Below are 19943 nucleotides of genomic sequence, written 5' to 3'. Positions count from 1 at the left end.
TAAAATTGTATTTATTTTTTCTAAAAGTGTTGCCACTGTATACCACACATGCTCATTGCTCACATGAAGCACACCAAACAAAAGACAATGAAACAATTTACTAAACTCCTAAATTATGGTTATGAAATAAACCAAAACGTGTTTCTCAGAAGTGTAGCAGGTTGTGAACTCTGCAAACAATGTTTCCAGAAAGATAAAAGGAAATGACTGTAATACATGCGTTAACAGAAATGAATCTAACCAAATTACCGGCATTAGTGGTAAATTTACTAGGCCTACTGGTTACATATGTCATGAGGAATTTATTAAAAAACAAAAACAAAGGACAAACATTTCACATAATGAAACACAAATGTGCAAAAATTGGTGGGAGACAGTGGAGCACATTCTGGAGAGCTGAGTGCATGTATTATGGAGAGAGATGCCCATATCGTCCCCACACATCCCTCCCCTTCTTCTTGTCTCAACATTTTGAATTATACTCAGGACACATTATCTTCACATATGTTAGATGCTTTTCACTAATCCGGCCAACTCAATAATCAGCTAGGCCTATTGCCATACGCGCTGCCCAAATTGCTGGCTTCCCAAATTTTAGGTTTAGGCCTACATGTATGACCTTATGATTAGAAACAATCCACAGCTATTTATTTTAAGAAGCTAATGATCCTCTATGGCTAAGTCAAGCTCTCGTAATATATTTTGAATGATTTTATTTAGACAGGAGTAATTATATAATTTTGGCAAAATATCAATTGACTTCAGGGGAAGCCAACATCCGCGCCAACTTTCCTTTCCAATTCGCAAGTGACTGAAACGAGAGATCTGTATATAATAACGAGATGCTCATGTCTCCGCTCAAACAACGCAAGTTGTTTTCCCAAAGGCGCGAATGCAGGCGACAAGCCTCGGTCTGCATATTATGCCCATACAAACACATTGGCCTTATTCAGGACAGATTTAGGCGAGAGTGAACCCTCTCGCTTCGCCTCTTCCTCTTTGCCGAAACTAGCGAGCAAAACAGCGCCGCTCTCTCTTACTATAGCCCATGTATCTGATGCTGTCTGTCCAGAAACAGTATGACATGCCATACACCTTTTGTCCAGACAGCATCAGATACATGGTCAACACATACGGAGACAGAGAGGCGCTGTTTATCTCACTTGGATTCTTTATCTGAGATTTATGCATCTTTCAGTCAGTGCGTGTCTCGGTCAAATTAATTGTCATTATTTCAATATTTTATTTGGACGAGCAAGGAGGTACGGTAGGGCAGCCCATAACACCTGCCCGGTAATAATCTCAATAGGCAGACATAGCCTATATAAACTAGAACAGCCTTTTCTTAGTAATGGAAATCCATTCTATCATAGTCCATGTGGGTTTTAATGACATTATTAAGGGCAGTTCTGAAAAGTTGAAACTGGATTTTAAAGAGTTGATTGACTCTCTCCTAAACACTAACAAAAGACCCATCTTATCTGGCCTTCTGCCATCTCTGAATCGTGGCATTGAACTCTTTAGCAGGATTCTGGCCACGTGATTATTGCAGCTCATTGGGTGTAACTTTTGTTGACAACGTCGATACCTTTTGGAAACAGAACATGTTTTATAAGGAGGATGGGATCCACCCAAATCATTTGGGTTCCTGGATCCTTTCACAGCATTATAAGGTTGTGTTGAGACAATGACTTATCAATGACCCAAGCCCAGCTCAGTTAATCCCTACCATTGTGCCGCTGAGTCATCATTATGCTTTACCAATTGTACATTACACCAGGGGCATCAGTAGACACAATGTAAGGAACCTAATGTATGTCCCTTTAACTGGCCTGAATGCCTCTGCTGATCCTACAGCTGTTGTATGCAGTAATCATGTGTCTATGAACCAGAGTTATACTGTTAGCACTAAACCGGTGTTCCCTAGGAGGAAGTCCACTGTTAGCAGCTCACCCTGCACTAACATGAAGATCATGAGCACATCTACTGCTGCTAAGCTTCCCAGTAAAGCAATGAAAGCAAGTAAGCATTCCAGAAGAAAAGTGCTCAAAACAGCCCACATTAATATATGTAGCTTAAAAAACAAGGTTCATGAAATCAATAATTTGCTAGTAACAGATGACATTCACATTCTGACTATCTCTGAAACTCACTTAGACAATACCTTTGATGATACAGTGGTTGCAATACAAGGTTACAACATTTATAGAATATATTCAGAACCACATTCCTGTAAAGATTAGAGACGATCTCATGTCAAATAGTGTTGAAGTAATATGGCTACAGGTTCATCTGCTTCACCTAAAGCCCATTATGGTAGGAAGCTGCTACAGACCACCAAGTCAGTATCTGGATAACATGTGTGAAATGCTTGATAATGTATGTGATACCAACAGAGGTATATTTTCTGAGTGATGTAAATATTGACTGGCTTTCATCAAGCTGCCCACTCAAAAAATATCTTCAAACTGTAACCAGTGCCTGAAACCTGCTTCCGGTTATCAGTGAACCTACCAGGGTAGTTACAAACAGCAAAGGAATGAAATCATCAACATGTATCAATCACATCTTTACTAATGCTGCAGAAATGTGCTTGAAAGCAGTATCAAAATCCATTGGATGTAGTGATCACAATATAGTAGCCATATATAGGAAAACCAAAGTTCCAAAGGCTGGGCCTAATATAGTATATAACAGGTCATACAAGAAGTTTTGTAGTGATTCCTATGTTGTTGATGTAAATAATATTGGTTGGTCTGTGGTGTGTAATGAGGAGCATTTATGAAATTGCTTATTCTAGTTGCTAATAAGCATGCACCCATTAAGAAAATGACTGTAAAAACAGTTAAATCCGTGTTGATTGATGAGGAATAAAAAAAGTGTATGGTTGAGAGGGATGAGGCAAAAGGAATGGAAAATAAGTCTGGCTGCACAACCGATTGGAAAACTTATTGCAAATTGAGAACTCATGTGACTAAACTGAACAAAAAGAAGAAGAACTAGACTATCAAACCAAGATAATTTAAATAAATAATGATAGTAAAAAGCTTTGGAGCACCTTAAATTAAATTCTGTGAAAAAAGGCAAACTCAGCTCCATCATTCATTGAAACAGATGGCTCATTCATCATAAAACCAACTGATATTGCCAACTACTTTAATGATTTTTTTAATTGGCAAGATTAGCAAACTTAGGCATGACATGCCAGCAACAGATGCTGACACTACACATCCAAGTATAACTGATCAAGCATTGCAATTTTAAATTCCGTAAAGGTAGTGTGGAAGAGGTGAAAAAAAATGTTGTCCATCAACAATGACAAGCCACCGGGTCTGACAACTTGAAAATTACTGAGGATAATAGCGAACAATATTGCCACTCCTACTTGCCACATCTTCAATGTAAACCTACTAGAAAGTGTTTGCCCTCAGGCTTAAAATTCATTCCGCTACCTAAGAATATTAAAGCCCCCTTTACTGGCTCAAATAGCCAACCAATCAGCCTCTTACCAAACCTTAGTAAACTTTTGGAAAAATGGTGTTTGACCAGAGACAATGCTATTTTACAGTAAACAAATTGATAACAAACTTTCACCATGCTTATAGGGAAGGAGAGTCAACAAGCACAGCACTTACACAAATGAATGATTGGCTGAGAGAAATTGATGATAAAAATATTGTGGGGACTGTTTTGTTAGACTTCAATGTGGCCTTTGACATTATTTATCATAGTCTGCTGCTGGAAAAATGTATGTGTTATGGCTTTACACCCCCTGCTATATTGTGGACAAAGAGTTACCTGTCTAACAGAACACAGAGGGTGTTCTTTAATGGAAGACTCTCCAACATAATCCAGGTAGAATTAGGAATTCCCCAAGGCAGCTGTCCAGGCCCTTTACTTTATTTCTATCTCTACTAATGCATTGCCACTGGCTTTGAGGAAAGCCAGAGTGTCTATGTATATGGATGACTCAACACTATACATTTCAGCTACTACAGTACAGCGACTGAAATGACTGCAGCACAACCTCTTAAGGCTAGGGGGCACTATTTTCATTTTTGGAAAAATAACGTTCCCAAAGTAAACAGGCTATTTCTCAGGACCAGCTAGAATATGCATATAATTGACAGCTTAGGATAGAAAACTCTCTAAAGTTTCCAAAACTGTAAAAATCTTGTCTGTGAGTATAACAGAACTGATACTGCAGGCAAAAGCCTGAGAAAAATCCAATCAGGAAGTGACTCTTATTTTGATACCTCTGCATCCCTATTGACCATTGAAAGGGATATCAACCATATTCCCTTTTCTAATGTGTCACTAGACACATAGGTTTTTATTTAGAAAAATGAGCGCAAACGACAACAGCGGTGGTTCTCAGAGTGATTTGTGTCTAATAGTTAAAGGCGGCCATTGTTCCTCTCGCTCCTAGTGAAAAGCCAATTGTCCCAGTTGATATATATATATATATATATATATATATATATATATATATATATATATTTTAAACCTTTATTTAACTAGGCAAGTCAGTTAAGAACAAATTCTTATTTTCAATGACAGCCTAGGAACTGTGGGTTAACTGCCTGTTCAGGGGCAGAAGATCAGATTTGTACCTTGTCAGCTCAGGGATTTGAACTTGGAACCTTCCGGTTGCTAGTCCACCGCTCTAACCACTAGGCTACCCTGCCGACCCAAACAATAGATAATAGATTGAAAAACACCTCGAGGAATGATTATAAAAAACGTTTGCCATGTTTCTGTCGATATTATGGATATAATTTGTATTTTTTTTCTGCGTTGTCGTGACCGCAATTTCCGGTGGATTTCTCAACAAAACGTGAACAAGAAAAGGAGGTATTTCGGCTATAAAAATCATCTTTATGGAACAAAATGAAAATTTGCTTTCTAACTGGGAGTCTCGTGAGTGAAAACATCTGAAGCTCATCAAAGGTAAACAATTTAATTTGATTGCTTTTCTGATTTTCGTGACCAAGCTTCCTGCTGCTAGCTGGACATAGTGCTATGCTAGTCTATCGATAAACTTACACAAATGCTTGTCTTGCTTTGGCTGTAAAGCATCATTTCAAAATCTGAGATGACAGGGTGATTAACAAAAGGCTAAGCTGTGTTTCACTATATTTCACTTGTGATTTCATGAATATGAATATTTTCTAGTAAGATGTTTTGTCCGTTGCGTTATGCTAATTAGTGTTGTTGATGACCATTCTCCCTGATCCGGGAGGGGTAGTTCTAAGAATTAACAAAGAGTTGCAGTTAGTTTCAGAGTGGGTGGTATGGAATAAGTTAGTCCTAAATATTTCTAAAACTAAAAGCATTGTATTTGGGACAAATCATTCACTAAACCCTAAACCTCAACTAAAAATTGAGCAAGTTGAGGTGACTAAACTGCTTGGAGTAACCCTGGATTGTAATCTGTCATGGTCAAACATATTGATACAACAGTAGCTAAGATGGAGAGCAGTATGTCCATGATAAGGCGCTGCTCTACCTTCTTAACAACACTATCAACAAGGCAGGTCCTACAGGCCCAAGTTTCTACCTTCTCAACAACACTATCAACAAGGCAGGTCCTACAGGCCCAAGTTTTGTTGCACCTGGACTACTATTCAGTCATGTGGTCAGGTGCCACAAAAAAAAGGAGGTGCCACAAAAATAAAATTGCAGTTGGTTCAGAACAGGGAAGCATGGCTGGCCCTTGGATGGACACAGCGAGCTAATATTAATAATATGCATGTCAATCTCTCCTGGCTCAAAGTGGAGGAGAGATTGACTTCCTCACCACTTGTATTTATGAGAGGTATTGACATGTTGAATGCACCGAGCTGTCTGTTTGAACTACTGGCGCACAGCTCAGACACCCATGCATACCCCACAAGACATGCCACAAGAAGTCTCTTCACAGGCCCAAGTCCAGAACAGACTATGAAAGGCTCACAGTACAAAATAGAGCCATGAGTCCATGCAACTCTATTCCACATCAAGTAACTGATGCAAGCAGTAAAATTATATTTAAAAACAGATTTAAAAAACACCTTATGGAACAGATGGGGACTGTGAAGCAACACAAACATAGGCACAGACACATGCACACACACAAACACGATAGCATATGCACTATACACACATGTACACATAGATTTTGTACACTATATACTGTATGTGGTAGTGGTGGAGTAGGGGCCTGAGTGTGAATGTATTGTAATGTTTTTAAAATTGTACAGTATAAACTGCCTTAATTTTTCTGGACCCCAGTAAGGGGCAGCAGCTAATAGGGATACATAATAAATACAAATACAAATTAATGAGTCACAATGCAGGAGATCAAGTACACCTACAATGTATTCTGTGATATAAATTAATTGAGTAGCTTATAGGGACAGTGCATGGGCTATTTACATTGACTGGAAATAAACGTTGTTTCATGCATTTGCCTATTTTCATATATAATAAGAGAGGCGTGAATTTCTTCATGTAGGCCTACCCTTTGTTATAAATAACATAGAGTTCCCTTATATTTCAAAACTCTAGTCTCAAGCTAGGCTGAATGATGAAGCTGGTAATATGTCAGTCGTTATAGTCTATTACTTGCAAGGCACATTGGAGCATAAATTGAAAAATAAATATAGATATATTTTTTCACTGGACTGATGTTCATGTCTCAGCTGAAGGATAGAGGCGAAGTGGAGGAGGTCGAAGTGGTGGGGGTCGAGGTGGAGGGGGTCGAAGTGGAGGAGGGAGGGGGTCGAAGTGGAGGGGGTCGAAGTGGAGGGGGTTGAAGTGGAGGAGGGAGGGGGTCGAAGTGGAGGGGGTCGAAGTGGAGGGGGTCGAAGTGGAGAAGAGAGGGGGTCGAAGTGGAGGAGGTCAAAGTGGAGGAGGGAGGGGGTCGAAGTGGAGGGGGTCGAAGTGGAGGGGGTCGAAGTGGGAGGAGGGAGGGGGTCAAAGTGGAGGAGGGAGGGAGTCGAAGTGGAGGGGGTCGAAGTGGAGGGGGTCGAAGTGGAGGAGGGTCGAAGTGGAGGGGGTCGAAGTGGAGGAGGTCGAAGTGGAGGGGGTCGAAGTGGAGGGGGTCGGAAGTGGAGGAGGGAGGGGGTCGAAGTGGAGGGGGTCGAAGTGGAGGGGGTCGAAGTGGGAGGAGGGAGAGGGTCAAAGTGGAGGAGGGAGGGAGTCGAAGTGGAGGGGGTCGAAGTGGAGGGGTTCAAAGTGGAGGGGGTCGAAGTGGAGGAGGGTCGAAGTGGAGGGGGTCGAAGTGGAGGAGGTCGAAGTGGAGGGGGTCGAAGTGGAGTGGGTCGAAGTGGAGAAGGGAGGGGGTCGAAGTGGAGGGGGTCGAAGTGGAGGAGGGAGGGGGTCGAAGTGGAGGGGGTAGAAGTGAAGGGGGTCGAAGTGGAGGGGTCGAAGTGGAGGAGGGAGGGGGTCGAAGTGGAGGGGATCAAAGAGGAGGGGGTCGAAGTGGAGGAGGGAGGAGGTCGAAGTGGAGGGGGTCGAATTAGAGAAGCATGTTTCATGATTTGTAAAAGTGTTGAATAAAAACAGTGTTGTAGTCTCTGAATGTCCTGAAACAGTTTTTAAGGCCCTCCATTAGATTAATGCAATCAGTGATTGATATAAAGGGTCACTGGAGGCCCTTCAAGGCGAAATCACTGATATCAAATAACTTGGCAAATGCTCCAACATCCTCTTCAATACACAGTCTCTTTGTTCAGACATTTGACTTGTTTTTTCGAACCAAGTTGGCTAGTGAGTCTTAGCTAGCTAGCTAACGGTGAATAGCCTACACTGTGTAGCCTAGTCTACACAGCAATAGCTACTGTTTACTGTACATGGTATAAGTGCGAAGTGACTTGCATTAACCCTCCCATTACTTTAAAATTGAGGAGCCATTTAAAAAAATATATGATCAAGCATAATTCAAATTCATTACATCGGCCTAAATTAAATATATTTTATGTACAGCACTAGATTTGGTGTAAGATGTCCTTGAGTGTCTTCAAAGCCATCAGCCAAATAAAATGTATAATTATTATTGTCAAAATACACTCAGTGGTCAGTTTATTAGGTACACCGCATTGTTTACGAAAGTGGTTTGCTCCGAAAGACAGTAAGTCACATCACGTGGCCATGGCTTGCTATATAAAGCCAACAGACAGGCATGGAGGCATTCAGCTACTGTTTGATTGAACTATAATTGGAAAAACGATTGACTTAAGCAACTTTTAAGCGTGGTATGATCATCAGCGCCAGTCACGCCAGTTCCAGTATTTCAGAAACGGCCGGCTTCCTGGGCTTTTCACGTACGACAGTGTCTAGTGTTTACCGAGAATGGTGCGATGAACAAAAAACATCCAGTCAGCGGTAGTCCTGTGGGAGAAAACAGCTCATTGATAAGAGGTCTAAGGAGAATGGCAAGAATTGAGCAAGCTAACAGGCAGGCCACAAACAGGCAAATAACGCTGCAGAACAACATTGGTTCTTGTCACGGATGGGCTATTGCAGCAGTCAACCACACCAGGTTCCACTCTTATCAGCTAAAAACAAGAAGAAGCAGCTCCAGTTGGCATGACATCACCAACACTGGACAATTGAGGAGTCGGACAAATCCTGGTTCCTGCTGCGTCAGGATTTGGCATAAGCAGCATGGCCCCATCCTGCCTGCTGTCAATGGTACAGGTTGGTGGTGTAATGGTGTGGGGAATGTTTTCCTGGCACATGTTAGGTCCCTTGATACTCATTGAGAAACGTTTCCATGCCCTGAAAAATTCTGTCTGTTATGGGGGCAACGGGGGTGTCCGACCCGGTACTAGATAGGTTGACCTAATAAACTGGCCACTGAGTGTATATCCTTTTTGTTTACCCACCCCTCCCTACTGGTTGCTTTGAATTCCATGTGACGGTGTATGCATGTATAGGCCAGTGCTTGACTTGACTTGGATTGAAATCCAGTTGAAGTCGGATGTTTACATACACTTAGGCTGGAATCATTAAAACTCTTTTTTCAACCACTCCACAGATTTCTTTTTAACAAACTATAGTTTTTGCAAGTCGGTTAGGACATCTACTTTGTGCATGACACAAGTCATTTTCCAAACAATTGTTTACGGACAGATTATTTCACTTATAATTCACTGTATCACAATTCCAATGGGTCAGAAGTTACATACACTAAGTAGACTGTGCCTTTAAACAGCTTGGAAAATTCCAGAAAATGATGTCATTGCTTTAGAAGCTTCTGATAGGCTAATTGACATCAGTTGGAGGTGGAATTGGAGGTGTACTTGTGGATGTATTTCAAGGCCTACCTTCACACTTTGTGCCTCTTTGCTTAACATCATGGAAAAATCAAAAGAAATCAGCCAAGACCAAAGAGAAAAGTCTGGTTCATCCTTGGGAGCAATTTCCAAACCCCTGAAGGTACCACATTCATCAGTACAAACAATAGTATGCAGTATAAACACCATGGGACCACACAGCCGTCATACAGCTCAGGAAGGAGACGCATTCTGTCTCCTAGAGATGAACGTACTTTGGTGGAAAAAGTACAGAACAACAGCAAATTACCTTGTGAAGATGCTGGAAGAAACAGGTACAAAAGTATCTTTATCCACAGTAAAACAAGTCCTATATTGACTTAACCTGAAAGGCCGCTCAGCAAAGAAGAAGCAACTGCTCAAAACCGCCATAAAATAGCCAGACTACGGTTTGCAACTGCACATGGGGATAAAGATCGTACCTTTTGGAGAAATGTCCTCTGGTCCGATGAAACAAAAATAGAACTGTTTGGCCATTATGATCATTGTTATGTTTCGAGGAAAAAGTGGGAGGCTTGCAAGCCAAAGAACACCATCCCAACCGTGAAGCACGGGAGTGGCAGCATCATGTTGTGGGGCTGCTTTGCTGCAGGAGGCACTGGTGCACAAAATTGATGGCATCATGAGGGAGGAAAATTATGTGGATATATTGAAGCAACATCTCAAGACATCAGTCAGGAACTTAAAGCTTGGTCGCAAATGGGTCTTCCAAATGGACAATGACCCCAAGCATACTTCCAAAGTTGTGGCAAAATGGCTTAAGGACAACAAAGTCAAGGTATTGGAGTGGCCATCACAAAGCCCTGACCTCAATCCTATAGAAAATGTGTGTGCGGAACTGAAAAAGCGTGTGCTAGCAAGGAGGCCTACAAACCTGACTCAGTTACACCAGCTCTGTCAAAAGGAATGGGCCAAAATTCACCTAACTTATTGTGGGAAGCTTGTGGAAGCTCACCCAAAATGTTTTACCCAAGTTAAACTATTTCAAGGAAATGCTACCAAATACTAATTGAGTGTATCTAAACTACTGATGTGATCTTTACTATTATTCTGACATTTCACATTCTTAAAATAAAGGGTGATCCTAACTGACCTAAGACAGGGAATTTTTACTCTGATTAAATGTCAGGAATTGTGAAAAACTGAGTTTAAATGTATTTGGCTAAGGTGTATGTAAACATCCGACTTCAACTGTAGGTGCCGATACTCATTTCGGTGCCGAGAATGTTTAATTTTAGGTGCAGGAATTCCGCAATACTTTTGAGCTAATATTATATAGGAGGTTCAGGAACTCAAGCAGAAGAAAATTGTAGGTGCCGTTACTCAGTTCCGGTGAGCTCCTGGCCAAGTCAAGTACTGTAGTGTGTTAAGGTAAAAATACAAATAATCTCCTGTTTGAAACACTGACAAGGAGAGAATAAAATATATATATGTATGTACATATCCTGTGTATATATATATATATATATATATATATATATATATTAGTGTATTCTTTTGTTGCTCAATCTGATTACCTGGGCCTGGATCCCCAGTGGGTGGGCCTGAGCCCACCCAAACCCACACGTGCCTATGCCCCTGGTTTGAATGTTTTTTAATGGCTGCCGAACTGTCTCTTTGCTCTGTTGACAGGACCAACACAGGTAGACAACTCCCTCAGACAACTCACTCAACAGGTCAAACTTAACCAACCTGACCTATGACCTCTGCCCAGAAAAATAGATGCACTCCCACTAACCATTTGAAACACAAAAACACATGAGAGGGAGCGAACACAGCAGACATGAAAAAGATATATATCGGCAAAACGGCCCTAAAAGTCTCCCGAAATGGCAGTAAACATCAGAAAAAGAGGTAAGAGAGAACATTTCAGAAGCTATTCATCCCTCCATCTGCCCACTGAGTTCATTTCATCCTCCCCATCTTTGTCAAGTGGTGGTGAACAACTCGAACGTCCGTCCTCCTAACAGAATCATTATCATGCCTCATTGTTTTCTCACAGCCGACCACCATCTAAATGAAAACACTCATTACCGTGTGACTCAGCTGCCGTTTCCAGAGGTCACTAATGTGTGATTCCCATTGGGAGATTGATAAACTCATTCTATTGTCATGTAACAAACACCTGTGGTGAGCCATGCATCGTGTTGTTAGTACCTGGCAAGGGGGTTGTTATACAGTAGCATGAAAAGAATTCAAACAGTGCCCCCCAAAAAACATTTTACTAACCATTGGTTACAGAATGGGATGATATTCAAATATTAGGATATTGTTATTCCATTTAGTCATAAACGTGTTAGGTGTGAAACTTAGAGCAAGTAGAAAGGTCAACTGGAGATGAGTAATACTAAACACAGGAGGGAATAACAGTATTATCACTCCACTTACTGTACCTTCTTTCATTTATTTTTGATCTCAGCAGCAACAGCTTCGTTTTCAGTCATATGTTAACCTGTTCTGTAAACCTGTAAGCACGTTCTGCTTACCTTAATGGGAATCTGAAACCTTGTTGCATGTGTATCATGGGCTTTGGTGGTTGTGTTTTGTCTGTGTTCTGTAGGAGTGTGTGTGTTTGGAATGTGGATTGGAGCATTTGTGTGTATGTGTTTGCGTCGTTCTGGTGAATTCATGTAATTTGTCATTGTATTCAGTTTAATTGAAGATATTATCTCCAGGATTAAAACCCCCCAAAACATTGAAATGATAATTGGATTGCCCTTTTAATTAAGGGACGTCACCTTGAAAAGGAAACATCTTCATTTTCATCCTCTTACGTTTCTCTTGCATTTTGCTACACCCGCAATAACATCAGCTAAATACGTGTATGTGACAATACATTTGATTAGATTTGGCCTCTACTCACAACCTCTTCCTCCTTCTATGATCTTGTTAAGGAGATAGAGGGATGAGAGCACAGTGGCCACATCTCTCACCTCTATCTCCTTCTCTTCCATTTCTCTCTCCCTCTCTCTCTCTCTCTCTCTCACTCTCCCTCCCTCTCTCTCTCTCTCTCTCTCTCTCTTGCTCTCTCCCTCTCTCTCGCTCTCTCCCTCTCTCTCACTCTCCCCCTCTCTCTCTCTCTCCCTCGCTCTCTGTTATTGGTGATCTCCCAGCAGATAGAGTGATTTCCATACTTCCTCCATCTGTCCATCAATACAGGCCCATTAGCCTGCCATGGAAACTCAGACCCATCAAAGGGGAGCGGGATACATGTATTTTACTTCTCACACCTACTTGTTATTAGATTGGGTCTCAGGTTGTGCCGGGGCTTTATAAATAGTCCACATTGTGCTGTCTCATTGAATTACACATGGGAGATCACTACTCAGTGAATTGCACATGGGATATTATTATTCAGTAAATTACACACAGAAATCACTATTCAGTGAATTACACACAGGGATCACTATTCAGTGAATTACACACGGGAGGTCACTATTCAGTAAATTAAACACGAGATATCACTATTCAGTGAATTACACATGGGAGATCACTATTCAGTGAATTACACATGGGGGATCACTATTCAGTGAATTACACACGGGAGGTCACTATTCAGTGAATTACACATGAGATATCACTATTCAGTGAATTACACATGGGGGATCACTATTCAGTGAATCCAAGCCGTCTAAATCTTTTCCTGTGATTGATCACAGATCATAGAGCCATATTTCATAGTAGGTTACGTCCCAAAATGCACCCTATTCTCTATAGGGCACTGCTTTTGACCAGAGACTTCTGGCTAAAAGTAGTACACTACATAGGGAATAGGGTCCCATTTGTGACAAAGTCTTTGTTTAAAGTGATCCTGTAAGTCACTGTAACCACTCTGGCTGATTATGGTGGTGGTGTTCTGTGCTATGTGTCAAGGTTGTAAAGTATTAGGTACTAGAGCTGAATGTTACTGGAAGCTAAAGGCAGCCTGAGCTTTATATTCTTTAAGTGCATATAGAATATATGATTTGAGAATTCAAAACGTTTTCATCACCACTGTATGATGTATATTGTTCATGGGTCATCACACAAGACTCCCATTCCATCTTATTTATACTCAATGTAACATATAAAATATATGCATATAATATAACATGAAGTTACCCCAGTAATATGTCTTTCACTATGTCTGATGCCTGGTGTGTGTTTGTGTCCCTCACAGCTCTTTGCAGGAACAGAAAGAGGACCTCCGAAAGCGTCTGTCCTACACCACCCACAAGCTGGAGCTGCTAGAGAGCGAGTTTGACTCCACCCGACAGTACCTGGAGACAGAGCTACGCCGTGCCCAGGAGGAACTCGACAAGTTCACCGACAAACTACGCAGGTATTCCTAACCACATAACCACACCTTTTTTAATCACATTCTATTGATTTTGTGCTTTTCTGTCTGGAAATATGTCAGACTGGATAAATATACTAGACTGGATACCTATCAAGGTAAAGCCGGTAAAACTAACACAGAATACCTATCAAGGTAAATCCCTAAAACTAACACAGGATACCTATCAAGGTAAATCCCTAAAACTAACACAGAATACCTATCAAGGTAAATCCCTAAAACGAACACAGGATACCTATCAAGGTAAAGCCCTAAAACTAACACAGAATACCTATCAAGGTAAATCCCTAAAACTAACACAGGATACCTATCAAGGTAAAGCCCTAAAACTAACACAGGAATGCATTATCATGATGGACACATAGCATAGACATCATTAATCCAAAGGGTGCAGAATGTGTTCAATTATTAATAGTGTGAGTTGGTAAGCCAGTGTCATTGTGTGTCTCCTGGTAGAATACAAAGCAGCTACTCAGCACTGCAGAGGATCAACCAGGACCTGGAGGATAAGATCCATAGAAATGTAAGTGAAGTGTGCATGTGTTTGTGTGTGCGCACATGTGCATGTATGTGCTTGTGTTTGAGTGTGCGAAAACGTTCATGCATGTTTGTGTACACCTGTAGGTGTGTGTCCAGGCATAAATGTGTGCATATTTGTGTGTGCGTGTTGTGTGTGTGCACGCACATATGTACCCATACGTGCATGGTTGTGTACACCTGTAGTTGCGTGTGCATGCACACACCTCTAAGCAAGCAGTGGTCTTTACTCTTTAGAAAAGGCAATGAAAAGCACTGAGCAATGGATTTGAATTTGAATACACTAGCTGTTGGTACCACTGACGTTAATTGCAGCCTATTTCAATAGCCTGTCCTCCTTCCTATGGCAGTTGGAGAGCAACCCCATTGTTCTGAGCTAGCCTTGCGACTTACATCTTCTGTCAGATGGCAAAAGGAAGGATAGAATTAACCATCCTGCCATTCCAGCATTGTACGATCATCATGTGTCTTCTTCCTCGCTATGAATAGACAGCTGAATATCTCCCTCTCTAAATCTGTTAAGGAAAAGATAATCATGATCACAAAGAGCTGGAACTTTAAGATGTTACAGGCTGATAGCGAGGGGGAGTGGAGAGGGTCTTTGTTTCATGGAACGTAGAGGGACTGAATCATTTATCAAAATGCATATGTATTTTTTTATTGGATGTTAAGCCGTGAATCCTTATCAGTTGTATGTCTATTCAGCTCAGATGCTCCCTCTTTAGGGGTTACCAGGGTGATGATGTAGTTATCCTGTGCTCAGTAGATAATTGACTAACTTTTTTTTACACTTCACAAACCCCTGATCTGAATTTATTGCAGTTCGATAGGAAAAAAAAAACGTCAACAGTCTCTCTTTCTCTTTAAAAAAAAGCTTTAATAAAAATGTCAAACAAAATATAACCTACAATAAAGAGAAGCACACAAATTCCAACAAACATCAATGACATCACAGCTGCTCAAAACCACATGTTTCTACAGCATCCATACCCATCCCATTTGTCTCCAACTTTGACTCTCATTCTTCATACCTTGGGCGTTTCCAGTGTATGTAACACTCTATGCCATTATGCCCTCAAATTGCACTATTCTATCTCTCTCTGTAACCAACGCTTTTTCAATATTTAAATAATAATGCATTTGATTTATCTACTGTCTTAACGATGGAGTTTAAAAGTATTTTCAAAATGATTGACGAGAAAAGTATAGTCCTACCCATGGGTATCTCACTGCCCCCTCATAAGTCATGTTTTGAAATATGCAGATAGACTGATTTAAAAGTAATCTTAAACTGTAAAACTTTGGAAAGCCAACTTTCTAACTCTGCCCATAACTGTTGGACTTCATAGCACTCCCAGAAGGATTGAATTGTTCAGTCATTGTTCATTTTACACTTAAGACCTGACTGCCATTCTACTGTAGGATTTGTGAATTTTGTCTCTTGGACAATTCATGACTATATAATCTCCCTCCATCTTGTGCCAATGTCAGTTTTTTCTGCTATTTAAGTCTTGGTTCCAATAGTTTATATTTTCAGTTGGATAGGCTCTCTGCGAGGATTTGTATATCTTTCCTAACATATTAGTATCCTTTTCCAACTCAAATAGGATTTCCTCGTCATTGCTCTGATGTCCAAAATAAAATCACACCACAATCTTTTCCAATCTCGAGGTGATTTAAAAAAAATACTATTGTAAGTGCCAAATAAAGTAACAGGGTTGACCGTAACAGGGTTGACCGGACCGTAACAGGGTTTACCGTAACAGGGTTGACAATTTCATCCTAAATCAGCCATAAATCCCCTTGTGATAGGGGGAATGGAAGTGTGTTGTGTGCAACAGGGAGGGACAATTGAATGCAAGCTTCACATTTTATTTATTTATTGCTACAAAATTTTGAGCCTGTCTATCTATGGGTAACAGAGTTGACATGTTATGCTCGACCCACTCAGTTTTCCACCACAAAACACCAGAAAGTGGCCAAAAAGAGTAAAACCCGCTCACCTCCCTTTCCACTATGACTTGACTACTAGATGTTCAATGTTTCTTTTGAAAAACACATTTAAAAATTATTATTTCACCATATTAAAACAAGAGTTCGGGTTCACATAACAGCGTTCTTCGGCTTGTAAAATCCAATATTTGTGGACAATTCCTACTTAATATATCAAAGGGAAGCAAAGGTACTCATTTTGCGGAATGACCCAACAAAGGTACTCACTACTCAAGGACTCTCTCCTCCTCACCAGTGTCATGATCAAATATATGAACAAGAGTCTCACATACAGTATATCGTTTGGTCATTGTGCTGCCACAGAATGAATTGTGAACAAGGCCTCAAAATAGCATTATATACCAGAGCTGCGAGAAAAGTTCTATATATTATTGAAAACAATGTTGCGATTGTTTGTGAGAATGCCAACAGGTGTGGTTCCCGTGGGGGAAAGATTCTATTGGGGAAAGGTTCCTGTGGGGGTTGCCATGGAAGCCAAGAAGGGGAGTGAGGTGTGTGTGTGTGTGTGTGTGTGTGTGTGTGTGTGTGTGTGTGTGTGTGTGTGTGTGTGTGTGTGTGTGTGTGTGTGTGTGTGTGTGTGTGTTTTCAAACACACATGCATGTGGGGGTCTGGGAGAGGAAGTGTATCCATCTGATGAATGGGCATGTGCCTGAACTCAATTTTATACACCAATTGTAGTCTCACCCATTCATTTCTAATGACCGGTCATACCACAGGTGTACAAAAGTTAAATAAAACACCCAAAATGTAATGAAAATCATCAACATGTATTTTGTGTGTTCAGATGCCCTGTGTGGACAAAGTCATGGAACCTTATATGACAATCAGATTAAATGAACTACATTTTTCAGAGAGACCGGAAAACAGCAGGAGGGTTAAAAAAAGGGTTCCGAAAACGTTCTTCGGCTGCACCCATACCACCCTTTTTGGTGACAGGTAGAACCCTCTGTGGAATGGTTCTACATTGAAGCCAAAGGGGTTCTACCTGGATCCAAAATGGTTCTTCCTGAAACCTTTTAGGTATATAGCTCAACAGAACAATATTTAGTCTACAATGTGAGACGGTTCCACTAAAAAAAGTTATTGTTTGTTATACATGATTAGACTGGAATGTTCCAGGGAAAAACCTGATTTAAAAACAAAAAAAACAATCTACAGTACAGTTTGGTTAATCTTCCACCATTACTATGATCCACTTTCATATTCAGATTCCTGCCTTCATGATGTTCACATTCCTTTTCCCTTCAGCCTCATCAGTAGTCGGGTGGTTCTGTTCTCAGATCTCAGGAAGCAGGAAGACCAGAGCCCCATCAGTCAATGACAGGCTGCTGAACACTGCTGTAGGGATGCACCAGTGGTACATGGCCAATAGATAGAGCACTGAACATCAGCTGTACCAGAAAGATGTCCAAGCCAAATTTACCAGCATTTACAGAGAGGCAGAAGTAGCCAAAGATTAATGCAAACCATGCAAAAGATAAAATAAGGAAATAATTTCTTAGCACAGGTGAAGCAAATAGAACCTTTATGCCTCATTTATGCATTTTCCTTACCTCAGTCACCTCCAGTAGAATATCTATATTTTCCTCACCTCAGTCACCTCCAGTAGAGTATCTGTATTTTCTTCATCTCAGTCACCTCCAGTAGAGTATCTGTATTTTCCTCATCTCAGTCACCTCCAGTAGTTTCTGTATTTTCCTTACCTCAGTCACCTCCAGTAGAGTATCTGTATTTTCCTTACCTCAGTCACCTCCAGTAGAGTATCTGTATTTTCCTTACCTCAGTCACCCCCAGTAGAGTATCTGTATTTTCCTCACCGCAGTCACCTCCAGTAGAGTATCTGTATTTTCCTCACCTCAGTCACCTCCAGTAGAGTATCTGTATTTTCCTCATCTCAGTCACCTCCAGTAGTTTCTGTATTTTCCTCACCTCAGTCACCTCCAGTAGAGTATCTGTATTTTCCTCACCTCAGTCACCTCCAGTAGTTTCTGTGTTTTCCTTACATCAGTCACCTCCAGTAGAGTATTTGTATTTTCCTTACCTCAGTCACCTCCAGTAGAGTATCTGTATTTTCCTCACCTCAGTCACCTCCAGTAGAGTATCTGTATTTTCCTTACCTCAGTCACCTCCAGTAGAGTATCTGTATTTTCCTTACCTCAGTCACCTCCAGTAGAGTATCTAAAACTCTGCGTTTGTTGTTTGCTACAACTCTAAGAATCAACTCATTAGCTTCTTTGGTTTTCTCCCGACCAAGTTACCACCTTGCTGACTCCAGAATAAACCATATGTAAATGAGAAAGAGTGCCTTTGGTGCCAACATCACAAATTTAGTAATTATTCAGTCCCAGATGAGGCACACCAAACCAGCCAGGACACATTGTCCAACACCAGCAAACATCTAGTTTAGGAGGCAAAGGATTGCCTGGTCATTCCAACCCATTTAGTGGCTAATACAGTGCTGTTGATTCAATATCCTCTTAGGGCAGCCGCTAGTATAAACTGGGATACCAGGTATACGTACAGGTTTGCAGACAGGCCTGTCATCACAGTAAGACAGGCCTGCACCACAGGTAGTTGAGTTGTTTGTCTATGACCGTTCGATTCAGCAGTGGGTCTAAAAAAGAGGGAACCAAAAACAATACCAGCCATAAACATAGTTTGTGCGACTCCAACTAAATTATCTTTCTCACACACCAGATCAAAACTGGAGACTATGGTGGTTTCATAGTGTCTGGTCGTAGAACCATCCCTTCTGGCACTCAAGGGTCTGAATCCATTCTCCCTGATGGTGTTAATGTCCCAGTCCACTGGGTTAAATATCAGACACCTACTGAAAGCTCCATGCTGCTCCCGGGGCACGGTCAGATTCAGCTCTCTCTCACTGCTCAGATTAGCACCAGCTCTGAGGGTCCAGTCAGTGTTACAGTGGCGGCCAGAGCCTGTCTGGACAAAAAGAAAACTAGTGAATAGGACTGGGAATATGAGGTTTTGCAGACATAGTCCAAGCAGTATAAGCTTCTGGAACAATCCAACGTCTCCAACGTTAATCAGGATCTCGCCAAATGCAACCATCTTGATACCAGGCAGTGCCAGAGATTCCTAGCAAGTGCAAGAAAATTCTGCTTCAGTCTGTGTCCTGTGTGATCTGGGGCATAGAGAATTACACTTGAATACTTTTAGAACATTTTAAGTTATGTGTAAGCAATTAAGCAGTTTACTCATGATATGGTATCTGGCTTGGGTTCTCCCCCATCCTCAATCTAATTTACTCTCTGAGGCACAGCAAATCTCATCTGACCCCACAGCCCTCCAAACCAAGTGGGAATTAGCTACATTACATGAAATCAAAGAAAAAACAATAATGTATTTGCAATGTGATTCTGATTTGAGTCTGACATGAGTCTTTGTTTTCCTCAGTCTCAGCACCATGACAACGAGAAGAGAGCCCTGAGCAGAGAGATCATCGTGCTCAACAACCACCTGATGGAGGCCAAGCTGACCATTGAAAAACTACAAGAGGACAATGTAAGGGCCTTGCTAGTATGGACTCTCTCTATCAACACACTATGAGGTCAGATGTAGAGGTCATCAAAAGTGTAGTCCCAACCCTCAAAGTGTATTGTAACGACCTTAGTATACATCACCTATAGCGTCTTCGCCAAGAGGTTATGACTACTTTGTGAAATAGCGAAGGTGTTGCACTGAGACAGTCCTGAGTACAAGTCCCGGTTCTGGC

At 41.2% G+C, this 19943-nt stretch overlaps 1 protein-coding gene across 3 annotated transcripts in view; it reads left to right on the top strand.

Moving 5' to 3' along the window:
- The window catches only part of LOC123995370 (brain-enriched guanylate kinase-associated protein-like), a 61817-nt gene that overhangs the window by 34606 nt on the left and 7268 nt on the right, over window positions 1-19943 (top strand). For 2 of the 3 annotated variants that reach the window (XM_046298922.1, XM_046298925.1), the window contains 3 exons: window positions 13480-13641; window positions 14113-14179; window positions 19625-19732. In XM_046298922.1, the coding sequence (XP_046154878.1) occupies window positions 13480-13641; window positions 14113-14179; window positions 19625-19732 (337 nt within the window). Of the gene's footprint in view, window positions 1-10952; window positions 11175-13479; window positions 13642-14112; window positions 14180-19624; window positions 19733-19943 lie in introns of all 3 variants that reach the window. The other variant, XM_046298923.1, reaches the window with a different exon arrangement.

This window comes from Oncorhynchus gorbuscha, linkage group LG14 (assembly GCF_021184085.1).
Source record: "Oncorhynchus gorbuscha isolate QuinsamMale2020 ecotype Even-year linkage group LG14, OgorEven_v1.0, whole genome shotgun sequence".
Lineage (NCBI taxonomy): Eukaryota > Metazoa > Chordata > Actinopteri > Salmoniformes > Salmonidae > Oncorhynchus > Oncorhynchus gorbuscha.
The sequence above is the reverse complement of the archived record's forward strand: the minus strand, read 5'-3'. Positions and strand labels throughout refer to the sequence as shown.